Genomic DNA, 19,614 nt, shown 5'->3' on the forward strand with positions numbered 1-19,614 from the left:
TGTTACAGGTTTATGCACCTTTACAATATTTGTTGAAAAAGGAAATACGTATTCTTACAAGTATCAGTCTAGAAGCGCTACTTCTTTTGATAGGTGAACAAATTGTCGAATTGCATTAAAAAAAATTTATTGACAAGACAAGAGTTCAAGTGTGTCCATTTGTTTTCAGAAAGTGAAGGTATTCCAATGAATATCCGTTTTATATACTCAGTTAATTATTTGGTCATACGCCAAAGAATCAGTTATTTGAGCGAAGCGGGCTCTAAGAACCTATGCACGCGGGGAAAAAGAACGGACTTTACCTACAGAGTCATCAAAAAAGTTTGTTTGCAGCATCCCATAATGCTTTTTAAGGTTCTGTTCCTTAGTGCAATGCCAAAAATGGCTGACATTTAAGTCGTTATTCACGGTGCTTTGATGTCTGAAGACTCGTTTTGAGTACCGCACAAGATTTGGTGAGACACAAAGGATTTTTACATACTTCTATTCTTTCGTATTGAGTTGAGATACGTAAAGAAATGATTATAGATTTTAACATATGACGTCAGAGTGATATCCCGCAATAAGTTCAGAAGTGGATCAAACATCTGAAATGCGAGTACTAGTAATTTCAATATCAACTGCAATACCTTCCAACGTTAAGCTAATTTTGCGTGCAAGCACAATAAGTTTAAGTAGGAAGCAAAGGAAAAAAGATCATTTTATAAAAATAAAAAAGAACGCAGAGAAAAAATAAACAGTTTAAAAAAATCTATATAGATATTGGATATTGTGAATGTCAAACCATGGAATTGGAATATGGGAAATCCACACCTACAAACTGGGACTGGGGGGGGGGGGGCACGGATACAATGTATGTAATTAGAATGCCCCCAAAAAACCCCCAAAACAAACAGCAAATTAAAAATATAAGAACCAGGAAAAAAAATCAGATAACAAAAAGGTACAAAAGAAAAATAATGCGGTATTTATCGTTCACACATTTGATCAAAATAAATACAAATAACATTTCTCAGACTTATCAATTCTCTTTATTTAAAAAGTAAACAAGGTTTTTTCGAGGGAAGCAAGTGTACGTATTTTGTAAAAATTGTTAAACTTAGAAATACTATACAAGTCTCTCTCTCTCTCTGTCTCTCTCTCTCTCTTTTTCTCTCTCTCTCTCCCTCCCTCTCTCTCTCTCTCTCTCTCTCTCTCTCTCTCTCTGCCTGCCTCGCTCAAAAAATCTTTGATGTTAGTTGTTAACTGTCAAAATACTCTTTCCGATTTGGAGCCATGCAGGACATTTATTCTTATTGAAGGTGAACCATGAACCGAATCGAATATTTTATCAAATGACAAAATGTCAGCCTAAATTTAATTACAAGTGCAAATTATTCATATAATGTATGGTCGCTCATACTAATTAAAAATATCGACAATAAAATCAGCCGATTATGTCATTTCAGTTATTTGTTAGCGCCGTTTTTACCCAAAATAGGTTTTGAACATAAAATTGTACATACATGTGCTAGGATTACAAACCTTGAAGTTTAATTTTGTTTCTATATGTTTACATGCAGTTATCTTCTTATTCGTTTTTTTCATTGGCTTTTTTTCTTTGATGCTACAAATCCCTCAAATCAGGCAGAAAAAAAGCCAATATAATATTAGTCCAATTTTCAATAACGGCGGAGATTAGCTCAACATTAACTTTCACAGTACTTTACAATAATCTTAACATTATAAATAAACATCTTTAGAAAAAAAGGAGCTAAAAACATTTTTATACTTTTATATATTCATCCTTAATAATAAGACGACACTTTTTATTAAATTTTATTCAACGGACCTGTTCAAAATTCACAACATGTTCTTCTCCCATTTAGTAACTATTATATCCTTTTTTTGTACAGCCATGAAATATATTAATGAAAATAGTAGTACAAAAATGAATAGATAAGAGAACGAAATTTTAAAATATTAAAAAAAATAAAAAGGTTAAGAGATGCAATTAATGTGTTTTTTTTTTAATTTTTAGAAATTTCACATTTCACTTAAAATGCACTTATTAAAACAAAATCTACATTAAATTGAAAAATTGCAGGTTAGGCGGGTTTTTTTTATTATCACAAGGAAATAATTATACATATTTCAAGGTAATTTTTATAAAAAAAATCATTATCAAAGTTAGGTATAATCATGAGTGTAGCTTGTCTGGGGTTTAAAAAAAACCCCACAATTCATTAGCGTATTAAATTACCTTATATAATCAGTTGTAAAATTTTAAACTGTGCATTAACAATAAGAACAGCATTCATTATGATTGGGCTACTTTTGTTTCTGACTGTAAGTTGATTTTAATGTGAAAAAATATCTTTATCAATTCTGTTACCATCGTTTTATAATAATATTTACATTTAAGTCATTTGATGTTTTTTCGCAAAATATTTGGTTTTATTCATGTTCAATATGTCTTTATTTCTTTTATGTTTCCGTATAAGTCTTTTTTTAAGAAATAGGTGAATTTATTACATATGCACACTTCACATCTACTATCGGCTTAAATTTTCAATAATAATAATTGGTCAAAACAATTACATTTCTAATTTCATTTATCAATCAGTGTTCATTTAAAATGACATTCAAAGTGAGCTTTATACCCAAATTATTTCATTTTTGAGATGGTTACGGTTTATTATTGTCATTTTTCATTAATTCTGTTGTTTTTTTTTTAATTTATCCACGTAAGGTTTTGGCGACAGCTCTGGCGGGAAAGTACCACACAGGAATTCCAGGGGAGAAGCCCGGCAGGTGCTCTAGGTCTGACGTCATCACGGATTGTCTTTGTCCTCCTGGTCCCCAGGGGTGCAATAGTGACTTCGACTGTCCATATAGTAAGGTTTTTTAGGTAGTTTTTTTAATCACCCATTTTAGTATAACGTTGGTACATGATAAAATAACCAAAGCAATACAACGATGTATAATTGGAACTTTAAAAAAAACAAATAAAACAGATGATCATTTATTGATTTTGATATATGAATTCACAAAAATTGGTTCCAATTTATAATGTTTCATTAACATGTATCAAAGAAAATCATGAATAAAAATCAGTGTTTCTGCAATCTGTATCAACGAGAAAAATCCCAAAATGAGGACAACTTCACTTAATATCAAACGAAAATAAATAATTAAATAGAGATAGAAATCGGTTCAATTAAACAGTTCGAGCAATCACCATGTCATCATAAATTATACGTGTTGACACGTTTCTGTAGCAGGAAATAATGTGATGTACAGACAAAAATTTGTATTAACTAAATTGAAGAAAAACAATAAAATGCTGTAAATGTGCAATTGCAATCAATCAAATAAACCAATGCACATCGCGAAGGCAGTTTAATTGATATATGTTTCTGTTAAGTTCTTAAAATGATATTAAAATGAGTAAGTTGTATTTTTACACCAAGCTTTAATTTGTTAATAGCTAAAGCATCCTTAAAGAAATAATTTTGTTGATCAAAGAAAAACATATGCCCTTCATAATTATATTATAATTTGATACAAATTTTCCCATGTTTAATGAGAAAGTGAGGCATTTGTTTCGGTTATAAGTTACACATAGTGCAGCTTAAAATTCATATTTCATGGAATTCATGAAATTATCATGTAATGAATTATGCCAAGTAATGCTTTTTAGCCTTTCTTTTTAAATAAGAAGGGTGATATATTTTACAAAATATTAGTTGGCGTCGAATTTATTATTCGCAACGGATCAGACCAAAAAAATGACATATTCAAAATCATGTTTTCGAGAATGGTATTCTAATTTTTGGGTTTTTTTTGTTTTGATCGGCATTTTTTTTAGTTGTATTTTTTGGATTTAGATAGTATTTTTCTGCTATCAATAATACAAGGTTGATCATGGAAATTGGATTGAAAACATAATTTGCAAGTAACGGATACGATCCTGCAGTTTTCTACTGTCAAGCCAACATGAACACTACTGATTTAAAAGCAGTTAAACATATAACCAAGAACTCGCGACAAATTACGTCAAACGACAATCAGTATAATAACCAAATTCATTTCATGATTTTCAAGATGGACTTAATGTAAATGCACGTTAGGTTCAGAGTGATATATAAACCATTGACAAATTTATATTAATCAAATGATATAATTATTTATATAAGCGCTTGCTATAAAAAGGGAAAGATTTTTTGAGTTAATTAAATTGCAATGAAAAATGTTTAAATAAACTTTAGGGACACGGAAATGCTAGTTGATCCTACAATGAATCATTTCAATAAAACAAACTTAAGTTGATTCAAAAAGGAACACACTTATCAAATAACTCTTATTATGGAAATTAAATCATTGTTTTTGCATGGTATCTCATTAACCTTACGACTTATAAAAACAATGTAGTTTAGAAATTGTCTTGTTAAGTACTCCTAGACTAATACTAATAGATTACAGTGTAGTATTGATGCACTTCTTCTGCAGCCAGCCATAAGTATGTTTATCTTAATTTTTAAAAGACTTATTTAGGGTAAATACATCATTGGTGTGCATTTTTACAAATGTACATTGTGTACAATAGTACAAACCATTATAAGTGTACGTTGTTTATATTTTTACATTATTTGTAGGTTTTCATTATTTGCATTTGTACATTATTCACAGTCGTACAACGTTTCAGTTTTGAAATGTCCACACATGTACAATGTTCCCAGTCGTACACTGTTTACTGTTGTACACTGTTTGCATTTGTACATCGTTTACATTTGTATTTTGTTTACAGTAATACATTGTTTATAGCATAGTGTAGGTGAGACACTAAACACTGTTAATCTTTTTTTTTGTCTATTATTGGTTTTGCCGATGTGGCACTCAACAACAGTCATACTATGCGTGTTTTATTTGATTGCAATACGCATTACGATTTTAAATGGTTACAAATGTATGCAACTCTTTGTTCAAATAAAAAAAATCATCGATATGTTGTAAAACACCAATTGCATTGAACCTTTTTGAATTTTTATCCAACTTATTTATCGATTGAAAAGCAAGGGGTATGAAGTTTTTGAAAAATGAACATGGAATACATGCGTGACTAAAATATTTTCACGGGCTTTTTTTTAGATAAAAAAAATCAGCTCTAACGGAAGTGGATTCGATTTTTCTGTTATTCTTCGTTTCTTCCTATATCATGAATGATTAAATGTTTAAATGCATTGACATCTATTACATGTATATCTTTTCTATACTAGATCTTAAATGCTGTTCCTACGGATGTGGATGTCGTCGTGAGTGCCGGGCCCCAGATTTTTCAACCGGTCCCCAGAATGGTAAACTTAATAAGAATTCATATACTATATTCACCATTTGGTGTATATACAAGTGCATGCCAATATGATTATTAACAATACGCACACAATACTCTGCTGTTTTTTTGTCCTTGAAAATTAGACAAATAAAGTACCTTATATTAAAAAACACTCGACTAATTATATATAATCGATTAATTTATATGTTTTATTAGGTTGTTTTTACAATGGTCGTTACTACTCCGAAGGACAGAGTTTCCCTGCCATAGACGGATGTAATACTTGTTTCTGCTCAGGAAATGGACAAGTCGGTTGTACATTGATAGGATGCTGTAAGTGGCTCTTGTATGATATTGAAAATATACGTGTTTTCGTTACACAACCAAAGCATATAAAAATAGAAAGAACTCGACATTATTCTTTACATTCATGCCTATCTCTCTAATGATAGTGCTCTTTCCTCATCTGTAATTTTGAAACCACGTTATTCATGCAGCTAAAATTAGTGATTTTTATTTGAAAAACTTTGATAATGTTCTTTTTCAGATACAAATTTTGATTTAAAAATAATTTTACAATTTTACGTCATTTCATTTTGATCTGAAATGAGTGATTTCAATTATTAAAAATACCGAAATAGAAACTTATGAATACAAAAATTTGATAGACCATTCTGCATTTAAACGATGCAACCTACACTTCAACTTACATTTGATCTGAGTTTTGTTCAACAGTGGACGTCTGTAGTCAGCCCCTTAAGCCTGGTGGCAATTGCATAGCTTACTTTCAAAGATGGTGGTATAACAGAGCTACCAATGAATGCATCCCCTTCATATACGGAGGTTGTGATGGAAATGAGAACAACTTCGAAACAAGGCAAGCCTGCCTTCAGCGATGCAGTAGAAAGAAGTGTAAGTTTTTATTTTCTTTTGGTGTTCACCTGCGGGTTTTCACTACTACCAATGTTTCTATTCATTTATAAATAACTTTATTAATATAGGAAGGGTTTCTCGATTGGTTGGTAGTAATTTTGCGGTCACCTACCTACTAGTTTGAGGCATGTCGCATGCTCTCTCTCCATGTTTGAAATAACATCATTGATTTTCTTAACGCTCTTGTTGTCCTCTTCCTTCTGGATGAGAAGGAAAATGAGTTAAAGTTAAATAATATTTTATAATTGAAAACACAATAAATTGATAGCATTAAGTTATAAAATAGACCTCGTTTATTGAATGTTTGAATTGCTCTGATAATCTTTAATCTAATCATAATTGTGTTCTTTCTTTTTTTTTAAACAGATTAAGCACATACGATGCTGCTCTGAAAATACATTTATACAAAATGTTATACAGATTTGTTGTTTATCTGTTACTGCTGTTTAGGAAATTTGTTTTGGAAAGTGTAATAAAATTGTTCTCTGAACGTCATGTTTCATATTTTACACACAGTAGAGCACTGCTACACGGGAGAACGATTAAACGACATTCAATTAAACATCACGTGGTACACGTTCTCTCTCTCTCTCTCTCTCTCTCTCTCTCTCTCTCTCTCTCTCTCTCTCTCTCTCTTCAAGCAAACGTCTTTAAACACATCAGCATCATGCAATTGCTCAAAATGTGTATATAAACTGTACATCAATGTCAGCCTCTGTTGGACGAGAATTCACTTGAGGAAGAATATGCCGAAAGAACATTTGTTTACAAGGTGATTGTTTACAAGGTGATTGTTTACAAGGTGATTGTTTACAAGGTATTGTTTACACAAGGTGATTGTTTACAAGGTGATTGTTTATTTCATAATTTCTTACTTAATATATTCCGTGCAGCTTTTAAATTTGACTCCTCATACAGAGAGCAGGTTTCAATAACTATCCCTTTTTTGACACTAACAAAGGCGCCATTGAGACATTTTATCGTTTGATAAGCCATCAGACACACTATATGCCCTCTAAAGTTAAATTCTTTGTATACATTTGGCTTACCGAAAGGAAAAAGAAACAAAAACCCCTGATTCCGTTTCAAAATGAATTCTGTAAAAAAAGAAAAATGGTTTAGGATTTTATCCGGGTTTTCTAAATCATGTATTGCTTCTTTCTAATGTGCAGTAAAGCGTATAATCAGAATAACTGGATTTGATTAAACGTTCGGCCCAGAGATGTACAAAAAATCATTCCGGGAGGTAAACAGGTTTTGAATAAATGCTTGGTCAAGAACTATTTCTAATGTGAATGCACAGTGTCATGCAAAACACACATTTTTGGCCTACTTTTGCATAACGAATAAAATTTATATTGTTATATAAAATTCATAACGATTATTATTGGAAGTCATAACACAGATGTTAAATCTAATCTGAGAATGAAGGGAAAAACTGCCACAAAAAGGTTTTGACAAGTTGTGATTTATGTTCTGGAATGCAGAATGCATCAACTGAATCAAATTTCTTATTTAAATTCCTTAACTAATGTGGGGAGTTCAACCTTATATTTGTTATCTATAAGTGCAAGTGGTGTATGTCATTTCATATTAATTACGACATTCGACATCGTTAAATACACATTATGACATGAAAGTAAATCTTAAGCGCCTACCTTTCCGTAACATGCGTTATAAATAAATCCTCAAAATCAATATGTATAACCTAGTTGAGGTAAATGATTTTTGTTTATGTTGGTATTTTGTAATGTGTACATTTTGATGTCGGTCTGTTTTAAGAACAGTCCCAAAAAGGACAACAAAAGTCTCTAGGATTAAATGAACTTTAATACCTCTACTAGAGAAACTAGTTTCCTTTTCCAACTTCTTAATATCTTATAATGAATCTGAATATTATTTTGAACCTAATTGTAAAATCTTGTTTTTTTTTTAATATTTCAAGGTTGCAATATGAAATTTTTTTGGCTAAATTAAATTCTTCTTGCGATGTCACATACTCAATAGAAACATGGAGATTTGATAAAAAGGCATTTTGATTTATTTTAACTCAAATTTAAGTTAAATACAAATACATGTATTATCGAAGAAACTAACAAAGTTGCGAATGTTGTACATGTAGCATGTTAATCTTCATAGATAGTAACACTTAAATAAATATTAGACTCGCAAAATCATAATACTTTATTCAATTGATCACTTTTGTAAACATAAATTGAAAATTGTTTGAAAATGATGTGTTCTAAACATAATTAATTCTATCTCTTCGTTATTAATCATCTTGAAATTCTATTTTATGATAGTTAATCAGCTTATAACTTTCTCTCACCATAATAAATAAGCGTGCAATTCTATCTCATTATAATAGATTAGCTTGTTAATCAATCTTACCATAGTTAATTAGCTTGTAATTCTATTTCACCATAATTAATAGCTTGTAGTTTTATTTCAGCATAATTAGCTTGTAATCAGCTAGTTATTTTATCTAACCATAAATAATTGGAGTGTAATTTTATTTCTTTATATTTAATTAGCTTGTAATTTTATTTTATCATTAAAATATTAGCGTGAAATTCTGTTTGTTTTACCTATCACAGCAGAAATATATATTTTTTTAATACTTGACTTTTTTTATAAACTGTAATTTTTTCTTACGTATAAAACAAAGTAAATGGTGCATCTTTTTTTCCTATGAATACACTAATATAACTAAAATTGTTCGATCACGTAATAAATACAACACATTGATGTGAAACTTGCATTGTTAATGAAATTACTTCTCTCGTATCTTTGCCAATGTACTTTAGATAAATTCATACATTGAAAGCATAAATTGCAAGCAAGACAAAATTTAATTTAAAAAGAAGTATACCTTGTGTACAACTTATTAAGTGAAAAGGAGAAATAAAATCAAACTACAATATTCAAGGGATATTCAAGGAACTTTTTTATTTTATAAAGCAGTTTCTAATGTTTAAGGTCCTTTTTTCTTATAATTTAAATTGCCATGGTATGCTAGTATAAATTGAGTGAATGAATGTCTCAAAAAAGTGTTTAGCGTCATTTTCTAAAATGTTTAGATGTTCATTACTTTGTTTTAAATGGTAATTCGCTGTTATTTCCAAGGACACAAAATGTGGACTTTTTCGGTCAAAGCGAATGAAGGTTGAAATATGAATCAGAGTTTTGACATAAAATTTGATGACAGCAGAACACAATCAAACCCTAATTGATCAAAGAATTGATGTCTATCTGAATAATGTTTTGTAAAGTTGTTCAAGTTCGTTCATGTGTCCTTCTATTAAAATGCTTAAATAGTAACCTGCTTTGATAACATCGGTGTCTTGTAGTATCGGTTCAATTTACAAGGCGATTAACAGTTATAAGACGTATTTCGTGTCATCTCAATTTCCTTGTTTTATTACAATGCATGGCAACTCCCAGTCCTCTTGTATTTTCTTACATCTATCAGATCTTTTCTTTGGTTGTGCCCTTAATACTACAATGACATTTTCTGATTGCAAAATAAATATTTCCCAGAGAGGTGACAGTAAGGTAACTACAATATGACCTAATGGCATGACCTTTCCTTTAAACAAACGTTTCAGACATTTCAGTTAACGTTCAATTGACTAACTTATTACCATGTATATAGAGTAAAAAAATAGAATAAACAATAGAACTAAATTAACTTTTGTTTTTATAATCTCTATTAATAATATTTACGCTCCAGAATATGAAAATTGATTTCATTTGATTTCAGTTTTGTTTTTTATAGCTGCAGTGACATTTCTAGACAATCGTATGCTTGACAAAAATTTATTTACAAGTCAAAATAGACTTTATTCTAACCAGTCAACATGTTGTTTGTTTCACGACAAGCTTAAGTTTGCAAGAAATATCACAACAGAAAACACTATTCCTTTAAACTGCTATTAAAAAAACTCTTGGTCAATTACACTAATGATCAGTTTTGACAAAAAGCAATGCGAAATGATTACAAGTTGAAGGACAAGTAATGTTTGGCTTTTGTCCAAAAATGAATCAACTTCTATAAAACAGTGGTTTTGTTTTTAATATGCATAGTATTGTTAAAAACGTCGGGGGCCAAACCTACATGTAACAAAATGATTTGGATAATTGTTGGATTTCTGTCGATAAATGTAAGTACTCTTAAATGAAAGGATATAATTTTCTGAAGCATATAACGGTAAAGTAGAAATGTAGTATTTTTTGTCAGCCATTTTTCTATTGTTTCAAAATATCAAGGAAAAAAAACCTATGAATGTGCATCTTTTATAAACTGATTAAATCAAAAATATAATTAGTAAAAACTACAAGATATTATGGTTACTTTTAATGTATTCATTAATTACGAAGAGAATATACTTGATTGGGGAATCCTAATGATTGAGCGAAATTAACCACTCTAAATCAAATTAAATCAATCAAAAAATGTATATCGAAAAGTATATATATATATTTTTTATTTTTAAAACAAACTTTATCGAATTCAATTCAAACGGACATTGTTGAAAACAAAATGCATTGTTTAAAAGACAATATTGTAGACAATATATGACAAATTGTTTTATAAATAATTCATATACTTACAAATTTCATTAAAGCCCAATAATGCGTCTAATATTAAGAATTTAACTAGTGTAAGTCATGTTAATTCCATGGTTTTAAAATTTAAAAAAAAATGAACTGCCAGGCTTTAGCTACTGGAAGTGTTATTTTTGTTTGTTTCTACGTTATTTTTTTTTATTTTTAGAAAACTGTATAAAGTATTGATCATCGATGTGATATTGCATAACAATTTAAAATTGCACGAATACAGCAGAATTGATATCACAGTGATATCCGTTTTGGCCAATAAACAACGAGTGATGAATATCGAATTATAATCATAACATAAACGATGTTGATTCCTATACTTTTTAGCCCACCTGAGCTGAAAGCTCAAGTGAGCTTTTCTGATCACAGTTTGTCTGTCGTCGGTCTGTCCGTCCATCTGTCTGTCCGTCCGTCCGTCTGTAAACTTCTCACATTTTAAACTTCTTCTCTAAAACCACTTGGCCAATTTCAACCCAATTTGGCACAAAGCATCCCTATGGAAAGATGATTATAAATTGCAGAAATAAAAGACCGATCTTCATCTAAAATGGAGAAAACCTCGAAACTGTAGAAAAAGGGGGGGGGGGGTACATTTAAAAGAAATTTCTTCTCAAGAACTACTGGGTCGAATTTAACGTAATTTGGCATAAATAATCCATATGGAAAGGAAAATGTAAATTGAAAAAATTATCGGCGAATTCTTTTTCAAATTTAAGTAATTTACGAAAATGAAAATAAATAAATAATCGCGGTCAATCAGTGTATAACTTCGGGTTCGGTATTCCATATCGAGAATGAAAGTTCTTTGTTTGAAGCAGCCATGTTTGAATGTTGACGCATGACAAACGGGTCAAACTGACAAAGATGAATTTGCTTGTTGTGCAACAGTTTACGTGCGAAGGAATACTTGAAACATGCAAAATATATATGTGCCGATTTCGTGAAGTAAATTGAGGTTAAATCTTTCAATGCGTTGACATTCTCACTTGTGACAGTGGTTTTAGGTTGTTTTGATTTTTGTTTCATTTTAGCTATGCTTTTTAACTTGAGGGGAACTATTGCCTGCATTTTGGAGTTTTAACGTATCGAATCAAATATAGACTTCGATAAATCAGACAGCTGATTGTTTACCTGCGCAAAATGGGCAAAATCTGATGTACTTACAACATAATCATTATAAATACTAAACATTCTATTGGTAATTCGGTACGATCTCTACGTAATGGATGATGAATACAACGTGTTTTGTTAAGATGTTCGGCATTTTCAGTATAAACGGAAATTGTTTTCGCTGATAGAAATATATAGGTATATATATTAAGAAAAATAAATTGTGCTCTTTCTTTGTTTTAGTGCACGTTTCTTCTGTTTTAATTGTTTTAGTAACCATATTTGAGTGTCAAGTTTCAAATAATAAGCAAGATACAAAGCTTTGCTCACAGAACTGAGGCCATGCTTTTGTTTATTTACATTCTAAATGCTGAATAGGAAATACCAAGTTTAAAAATCTTGAGTTGAATGTAATAAAACTCTTGTGAACAAAATAAATGACTCAAGCCTAGCAGAATTGTGAGCTCTGTATCTTGCTTATAATTCTACGATTGACGCTGAAAGTTTGCTTGGTCACTAGAAATGTCTCGCTAAACGTTAAATACCTGTACAGGAATATTAAAAGGACGATATGCTGTAACTACTTTCTGGGGCCCCCTCCTTATACATTGTATTATATGAAATTTACACCTTTAAACCAGTTTAAAACATTACTGTTACGGGGATAAATGTATTATCGCTTTTCTTAAGAACATATTACAGCGGAAAATCATCTTGATTTGTAGACATTTGTTAACGTTGATTTGGAATAAAGATAAAATAAAAATAAAAGGGGGATTAAGTAAAATAGAGTGGTGTGTCTGTCAATACATTCCAGTCGTAAGATAATTGAGATGGGGGCTATACCTTATCAAAAATCTTGAGGAGCAAAAAAAAAAAAAGGATTTTGAATACGGCTATATCTAACTTTGCAAAAAAAAGAGGGGGGGGGCACACCCTGGTTCCGACGCCTTTGCATGGATTATAACAGCTCTTTAACGTATAACATGACAACATTTTTCATTCGAGTGTTTTCATCGATCAAGTGAGTAAGGTTATAAAACGTCACATGAGTTCACGTCTTGTAAACAACATTCGTTTATAATGCTGAAGACCAATTAAAATTTTGAATGTTTTTAATTTGAGCACATTGAGGTACAATGTTCTTCATTCACATATAGGAATCTTTTAAATAAAATACAATAACTAGCTAGTAGTTGAAGACGAAAATGTACCCATATGCATGCTTTCGTATATAATTTGATCGCTTTATAAAGTGAGAGGACAGAACTAAAATAAAGGTAATTGAAAGTCAACAATGTACCACTACCAAAAATTTAGTTTTATATCTTGCATAAGATATTGTTTTTCGTAAAAATGGTATTTCATAAAGGTACAATGTCAAAAATTAAGTGTGGGAAAATAAGTGAAAAATTTGGATACTTTATGGTATTCTTTTTTAGTTTTTCTACCGAGGGGCCATATGGCACACTATCCTTTGAACACCCATATAAAGCCATTATTGCTCAGGTGAGCGACGTGGCCCCATAGGCGTCTTGTTCTGTTTAGTTTCTAATGTACAGGTTAAAATAAAACAATGAAAAATACCGATTATTCACAAAAGAGAAAAGTTTGGCAAAAAATAGTGTTAAAATATAATTTTAATGTTAATTACAATCGATTTGCAGGCTGTTGTTGGTCAGTTTGTTGGTGGGCAAAAGCCCGGACAATGCCCAGTCAGCGATATTGTTACAACGTGTGACTGTCCAACCAATCAGATGGCTTGTTACACGGACTTTCACTGTCCCTTTTGTAAATATACTCCGAATTTCCTTATATAGTGGTGTTGTGCATGCGTTATATTTTAAATTTTACATTAGCTATACCGCTTATTTATTGTTTTTTATGTGTAAATAGCATGCTTCGTTTGTGACGTGAAAAACAAAATGTCTATAACTCATAACATATTATTTATAAACGTGGCACACATACTATTTTGTTTTATTTTGGTGTATCACTAAACGATGAAAAAAAAATAATTAAGTAGCATGTAGTATAATACTAATTAATCCAACAGTCGACCAAACTAGGCATGAGTTATTCTTTTTCTAATATAATTGTGCTTATAAAAAAATGATATTTATTGTGTCTTTTTAAGTCCTGAAATGCTGTTCAATTGGGTGTGGATGCAGAAGTTCGTGTCAATTTCCGGTCTTTGGATATATCGGTTAGTACCTGTAATTTTTTTAATTATCATTCTGGTTTTTTACGGATACTCTGTAAGGTAAGTTGTTATGACGATGGTAGAGCCAAAGACAATGTTTTAAAAATTCCCCATGCTTTGAAATGCGCCATTGTATGCTAAAGATACTTTATGTCTTTTATAGGATGAAGACGTACATTGGGATCAGAAAACACAGATAGTGTTTAAAGTTCTGTCATAAATTATTTTCACTGATTAAACACATTTAAATTTTATCATTTTTTTTTTGCAAAAAAATATTGGATCAAGTATTTTTCAAACAGTAAAAATATTACATGTACATCTTCTAGTCAACAAACGAATGTACATCTAGAAACTATGCCAATACAGTGAACAGTTTGAACTTTACGCATGAATAATGCAATGCAATTAGACGAACAATTGGAAAACTAATTGGGCTCCGGCTACAAATACTTGCATATTTGGAATATGTACACGTCTTTCGACGAAAAGAGTTTCACATCTTTCAACTGTTAAAGTAACTTTTGTGTAATTAGTTACAAAAAAAACCAAACCACAATACCAAACAAAAACAACAACAAAAAAAACCCACCCCCCCCCCCCAACAAAAACAACAACAAAAAACAGCCCCCTTCCTCCAAAAACACCCACCATATTTTAATTCAGTCATTTAACTTAAACTTCTAAAATCTGTATTTTCAGAGGTTGTTACGAGGATTATTAAGAGTGCAAGACTCCAATATTTTAAAAAAAATGAATACATTTTTCGACAAAGAAAGTAAATATATGTTATTCATCAACTTTCATTATTTAATTTGTTTCGGTAATACATGTATGCACTTTTAAACTGTTTATTTCTCAATTTTCGTCAAATAGTGAGAATGCTTTATTTGGTTCTGAAATAATATTTAGATTCAAGCATCTTAACAAATAATTTAACAACATGATTATATTATTGTAATTTGGGCCGAGATCACATAAACAATTTCAATATACAGTTGTAGTCGATGAGATAAAACCGATGCAAACCATTGAGAAGAGAAGTCATCTGCTCTGAAAATATACCTTCTCGTTTTTCAATGTTGGTGCCGGTATCCAAAAATATATAACAATCGTGTTGTACAGTTTCTATAGACTTCAAATAATTGATTTTTAAAGTGAATCATATGTGACGATAATGAAAAATACCTTTTAAAGTTGTAACGTTCATAAATAATGTACTGTGTAAATGCATACTGGCGGATTTTATCTTCTTTGGGAAATCCTCAGTATTTTACCAGCTGATACATAGAATGCGTTACCTTATTTGGGTAACGTTCAATTCGAAATTTCCCATATAAGTTACAAATTTATTCCAGTACATGACATAGCTGATACAAAATACTAAAAATGCTGTTCTTTAAGGTCAGACGACACATTCCCCCAGAATCTTTTTTGTATCCCCTCGTAATAAAGAGTTCCAATGAAAAATATTAATTTTATATATTTTTTTTTTAATGATTAAAATTTACTTGGAAACGGTTATGTGTCTAGATGGCCGAGTGGTTAGAACCGTGGACGCTCACTGCCATAAGCGTATAGGTTCTAGAGGTCGTAAGTTCAAAGCCCGCCCCGGCCGAGATAGAGTTTCAGTATAGTGAATTTTACTGTGCTGTATATTTATGTATTTTTATATCAGCAATTCAAGTATATTTTCAAGAAGATTATAAAGGAAATTGCATACTCTAGTATTTTGCAGAAATGCCTGGTAAGGTACCCCAATTTTTTGCAAGAAAGCTTGTCAAAGTAATAGTAAACCATTAACAAATTCCTGGAAAAAGTTATATAAAATTGAGGAACGTGTCGTCTAACCTTAAAATGAGTTGTATTTGGAGCTCTTACTCTTTGCTATCGTTAAAGAGATTTGTTACCCTTATACATAAAATTGAAAAAAGGAAGACCTCAAAATACTGTTATTTCCCATGCACTTAACCCAGTGAGCAATTGTCCTAATCTCAAAATCAAGGGTGATAATTGATATTCTGTATTAGATTTTATTTGTATTGTTTGTCATCAACAATCTTGGATGGAAATCTCTAGAACTACTCCGACCCACGTAAAGGATAAGAGTTATTAAACCTTTGTAGTGCCATTCGTAGTTGATTTTTTAAAACCTAAAAGTAAACTGAAGATATAATGGTTATCAACAGCAGTATTTGTTACACAACGAACAAACCTAATGTTAGCAAAAATTACAAGTTAACATTTCAATTATTGCAATTTCTAACCACAAACAAATGATCGTTAGACAGTTGTTATAAAATTCTTTTGATTTTAGAATACCATTGTAACAAATATACAAATATTAATGAATTTAAAATAGCAAAAAAAAAAAAGTTCCAAAAACATATATATGTACATGATAGAAATTTGAAGATAAATAATAATGAAATCAAAATAATGCATCTACATACACTGTCTGAGGGTTGGGTAGGTTTGGGCAAAAGTTTACGGTTGTGCCTTGTTATTTCGCCAATTACAATAGCACGGATGCTGAGTCCGATTATATTTGATGTTCCAACTTAAAGTGATCAAATCGAAATAAATTCGAGTAAATAATTTGAGTTAATCAAGTCTGCTGTTTCTAAGGGATAAATTCCATTATAAAACAGCAAAACATTAATATAATATGTTGGTCATGGCTTATTTTTTATTTACCAATTTTTAAACAACCGATCTGCCACCCACTTGGTGAGCAGGTATATGACTGACTGTACAATAAACAAATCAAATGTTCAACCAATGTCAACCAATCTCGATACTCAATGCAATCAAATGTTCAAGCAAAATATTATTCACAATAACGAATGCAATCGAATGTCATATTTATTGAAAGAAGTCGGTGTAATCGAATGCTTAAACAATAATTTATGCTATGTGTACATGATTCATGGGTATGTTAAGCGGATCATAGGAACAGTTGACCACCTCATCCCAAGCTTTGAACAGGCCTTTGGAACATTTGCTTACATCAGGATGTGAGAAAGCCTGCCATGGGCAAACTCCCCATCAAAACAGTTATATCATAGGCATTTATTTGCAAGACGAGTTGCACCTACAAACCCCGAAAAGGGACAAACAGGGATTAAATTTAAAAATAAACAATGGCTAGTAGGGAGGGGCGGAGGATGAAGGCTAGGAGAGAATTTATCCAATATTTGATTTGTGACTTAATACATTTGATATGGGTAAACTGATGAAAGAGTTTTGGAAAATAAGTGGGGAAAAAAAACCCACTCAGTAATGTGTCAAGAAAACAACTGAGGTACCAAGTTCAGACGAGTGAATTCCATCTGAACAGAATATGTTTTTTATGCATATTCAGTTCTTTGTGCTTAATATAAGCCCTCCCAATTTAATATATAAGTTGCAAAGGTATTATTTAAGCGGGGTCTAGAATCCTTTACTGCAATATTGCTGAACATGTAGCGCCAGTTTGTAAGTGATAACATTTCAGACCAGATTAACAATGTGTTGGGTAACTATGTCGCCCATTCAGGAACATTTGAATGCAGACTTCATACAAGGTGAGTAATGCTTAAGTGATACCACCGCAATGAATAACTAGCATATTTGGAGGTACACTGTGTTTTAACTATTCTGTTCCCCTCACGTCATATCGGGTCTACTGAATCATAGCACTTCTGTCCCAACACCATTTCTCCATGGAAGTGATTTTGTTTGATTTTTGTTTTAGGTGTGTTCTGGACAATGAACAATTGACCGTCATTAATTGAACATTTGTGTAACCCGGCCTCTTTGTGCTTGACCCAACAATGTTGACAAATCTACATATTATTCGTGATACTTTTATCGTTAACTAACTGATATACATACGTATCAAGAGATGCACCAACACTGGTTATTGGCTACGTAAAAAGTGAGATGTAGATGTACCAGACACATGGCGTTGCTGTGGCTCATGATCTTGGGTTATAAATGGAAAAATAGAAATTGGAACTGGAAATACAGAATGGGTTTGGCTTGTGACACTGAAGATGACGTGGGCCCTGTGGCTACTATAAGTAGTAGGATTGACCAAATTTGTCTAAGTTGCGATCATGGGGTCATTGGAGGTTCTCCGTAAAGGTGTCCGTTTCCTGGTAGATCGATACCTGGAAGGAGTGTTATAGGTCTTTATCTTATAATGGTACTACAAATTTGTATGACATACAAAGCTGACTTAAATGGAAGCAACGACCCGGGACAGGCTATAATATCATTGTTTTATATTTATAATCTCTGATCAAACTTGAGCAGTATGGTGCATATGCAAGACCCGCGTGGGAATATGCGCATTGTTGCTTAAACTTGTCGGAGAATTTGCTGAAATGTGGCTTAAATCGCAAAAATAATGTTTGAAACAATACGTACTGTAGTTGAACTTCAGCTGAGCCTAAATAGAATTCCTCGATGGCTTTAGATCATTGAGGATTGAGTGGAATTCCTCTTCAAGATTTTACAATTGATGCTTGTTTTGCCAATTGTAAAGCAAAGAATGCTGAACATGATTATATTTCAGTTTAACTAACCCGAGTGAAAGTATTCAAAGCCGAATAAAACGAATTGAATCAATTGCGTTTAGAATTATCAAGTCTCCTGTTCTTTTTATAAATGAATTTTTTCTTTGGGATAAATTACATTATTATACAACAGTCAGCATATTTATATAACGTGTTGTTTTACGCATATTATGTCAAAAAAGTACTCAGGGATTGATAAATAGTGCACGAGTTCTGACTTCGTTTTACGCATGATGCATACACAACAAAACACTATTTTATAAATACACTATTTTGTATTATTCAAAGTATCATTGGATTTTTTTAGTACGATTTCATGGCATGGGTCAAACCTTCACACCATTATCTTCTTTTTCCTTGAAAAAAAATTAAAAAAGGGGGAAAAATGATTTTTTTTTCTGTTTACATGCCATTATGTTTTATGTTGTACCGCGTCGTGCAAAAGCTATAAGCAATTTATATAATTACATGTAGTAATTAAGAAAACCCTTAAGACTTTGATATTTTAACATTTGTATTTGTGAACAATTTTTGATCATAGCGCAATTTAGTAATTTTATATAAAACCAACTAAAATAAAGATGTTACAAATTTATTCAAATTGCCTTCTGGAAACTACTCAGCTATTATGTAACAGAACAAACAGTAATATAAAAAAAATACACACGCAAACAAAATATTACAAACTGAATGAGGCAATAAGGCCTGCAATATCTAGAAAGGATATGTAGTAGCCAATGGCTTGAGATGTGATGTAGAAGGCCGATGGCCTGATATGTAGTAGCCGATGGCTGATGTGGAAGGCCGATGGCCTGTGTGCGTGTGTTTGTACTGATGACAAAATGAGTGAACATTGTACAATTCTTTTGGGG

General features: G+C 31.3%; 1 protein-coding gene and 1 long non-coding RNA gene across 2 annotated transcripts; both read left to right on the forward strand.

The window, feature by feature from the left end:
• The first annotated feature begins 2,232 nt into the window (after nt 1-2,232).
• Nucleotides 2,233-6,737, forward strand: LOC105329676 (carboxypeptidase inhibitor SmCI). The gene is made up of 6 exons (XM_034464654.2): nt 2,233-2,328; nt 2,732-2,876; nt 5,259-5,336; nt 5,531-5,647; nt 6,050-6,226; nt 6,614-6,737. The coding sequence occupies exons 1-6, from the start codon at nt 2,302-2,304 to the stop codon at nt 6,616-6,618; spliced, it is 549 nt and encodes a 182-aa protein (XP_034320545.2). The 5' UTR covers nt 2,233-2,301; the 3' UTR covers nt 6,619-6,737.
• A 6,906-nt stretch (nt 6,738-13,643) lies between these two features.
• Nucleotides 13,644-14,434, forward strand: LOC105334450 (uncharacterized). The gene is made up of 3 exons (XR_010711416.1): nt 13,644-13,768; nt 14,115-14,183; nt 14,344-14,434. It is a non-coding gene; the product is annotated as an uncharacterized lncRNA (long non-coding RNA).
• Nucleotides 14,435-19,614: the final 5,180 nt, after the last annotated feature.

Source organism: Magallana gigas, chromosome 1 (assembly GCF_963853765.1).
Source record: "Magallana gigas chromosome 1, xbMagGiga1.1, whole genome shotgun sequence".
Lineage (NCBI taxonomy): Eukaryota > Metazoa > Mollusca > Bivalvia > Ostreida > Ostreidae > Magallana > Magallana gigas.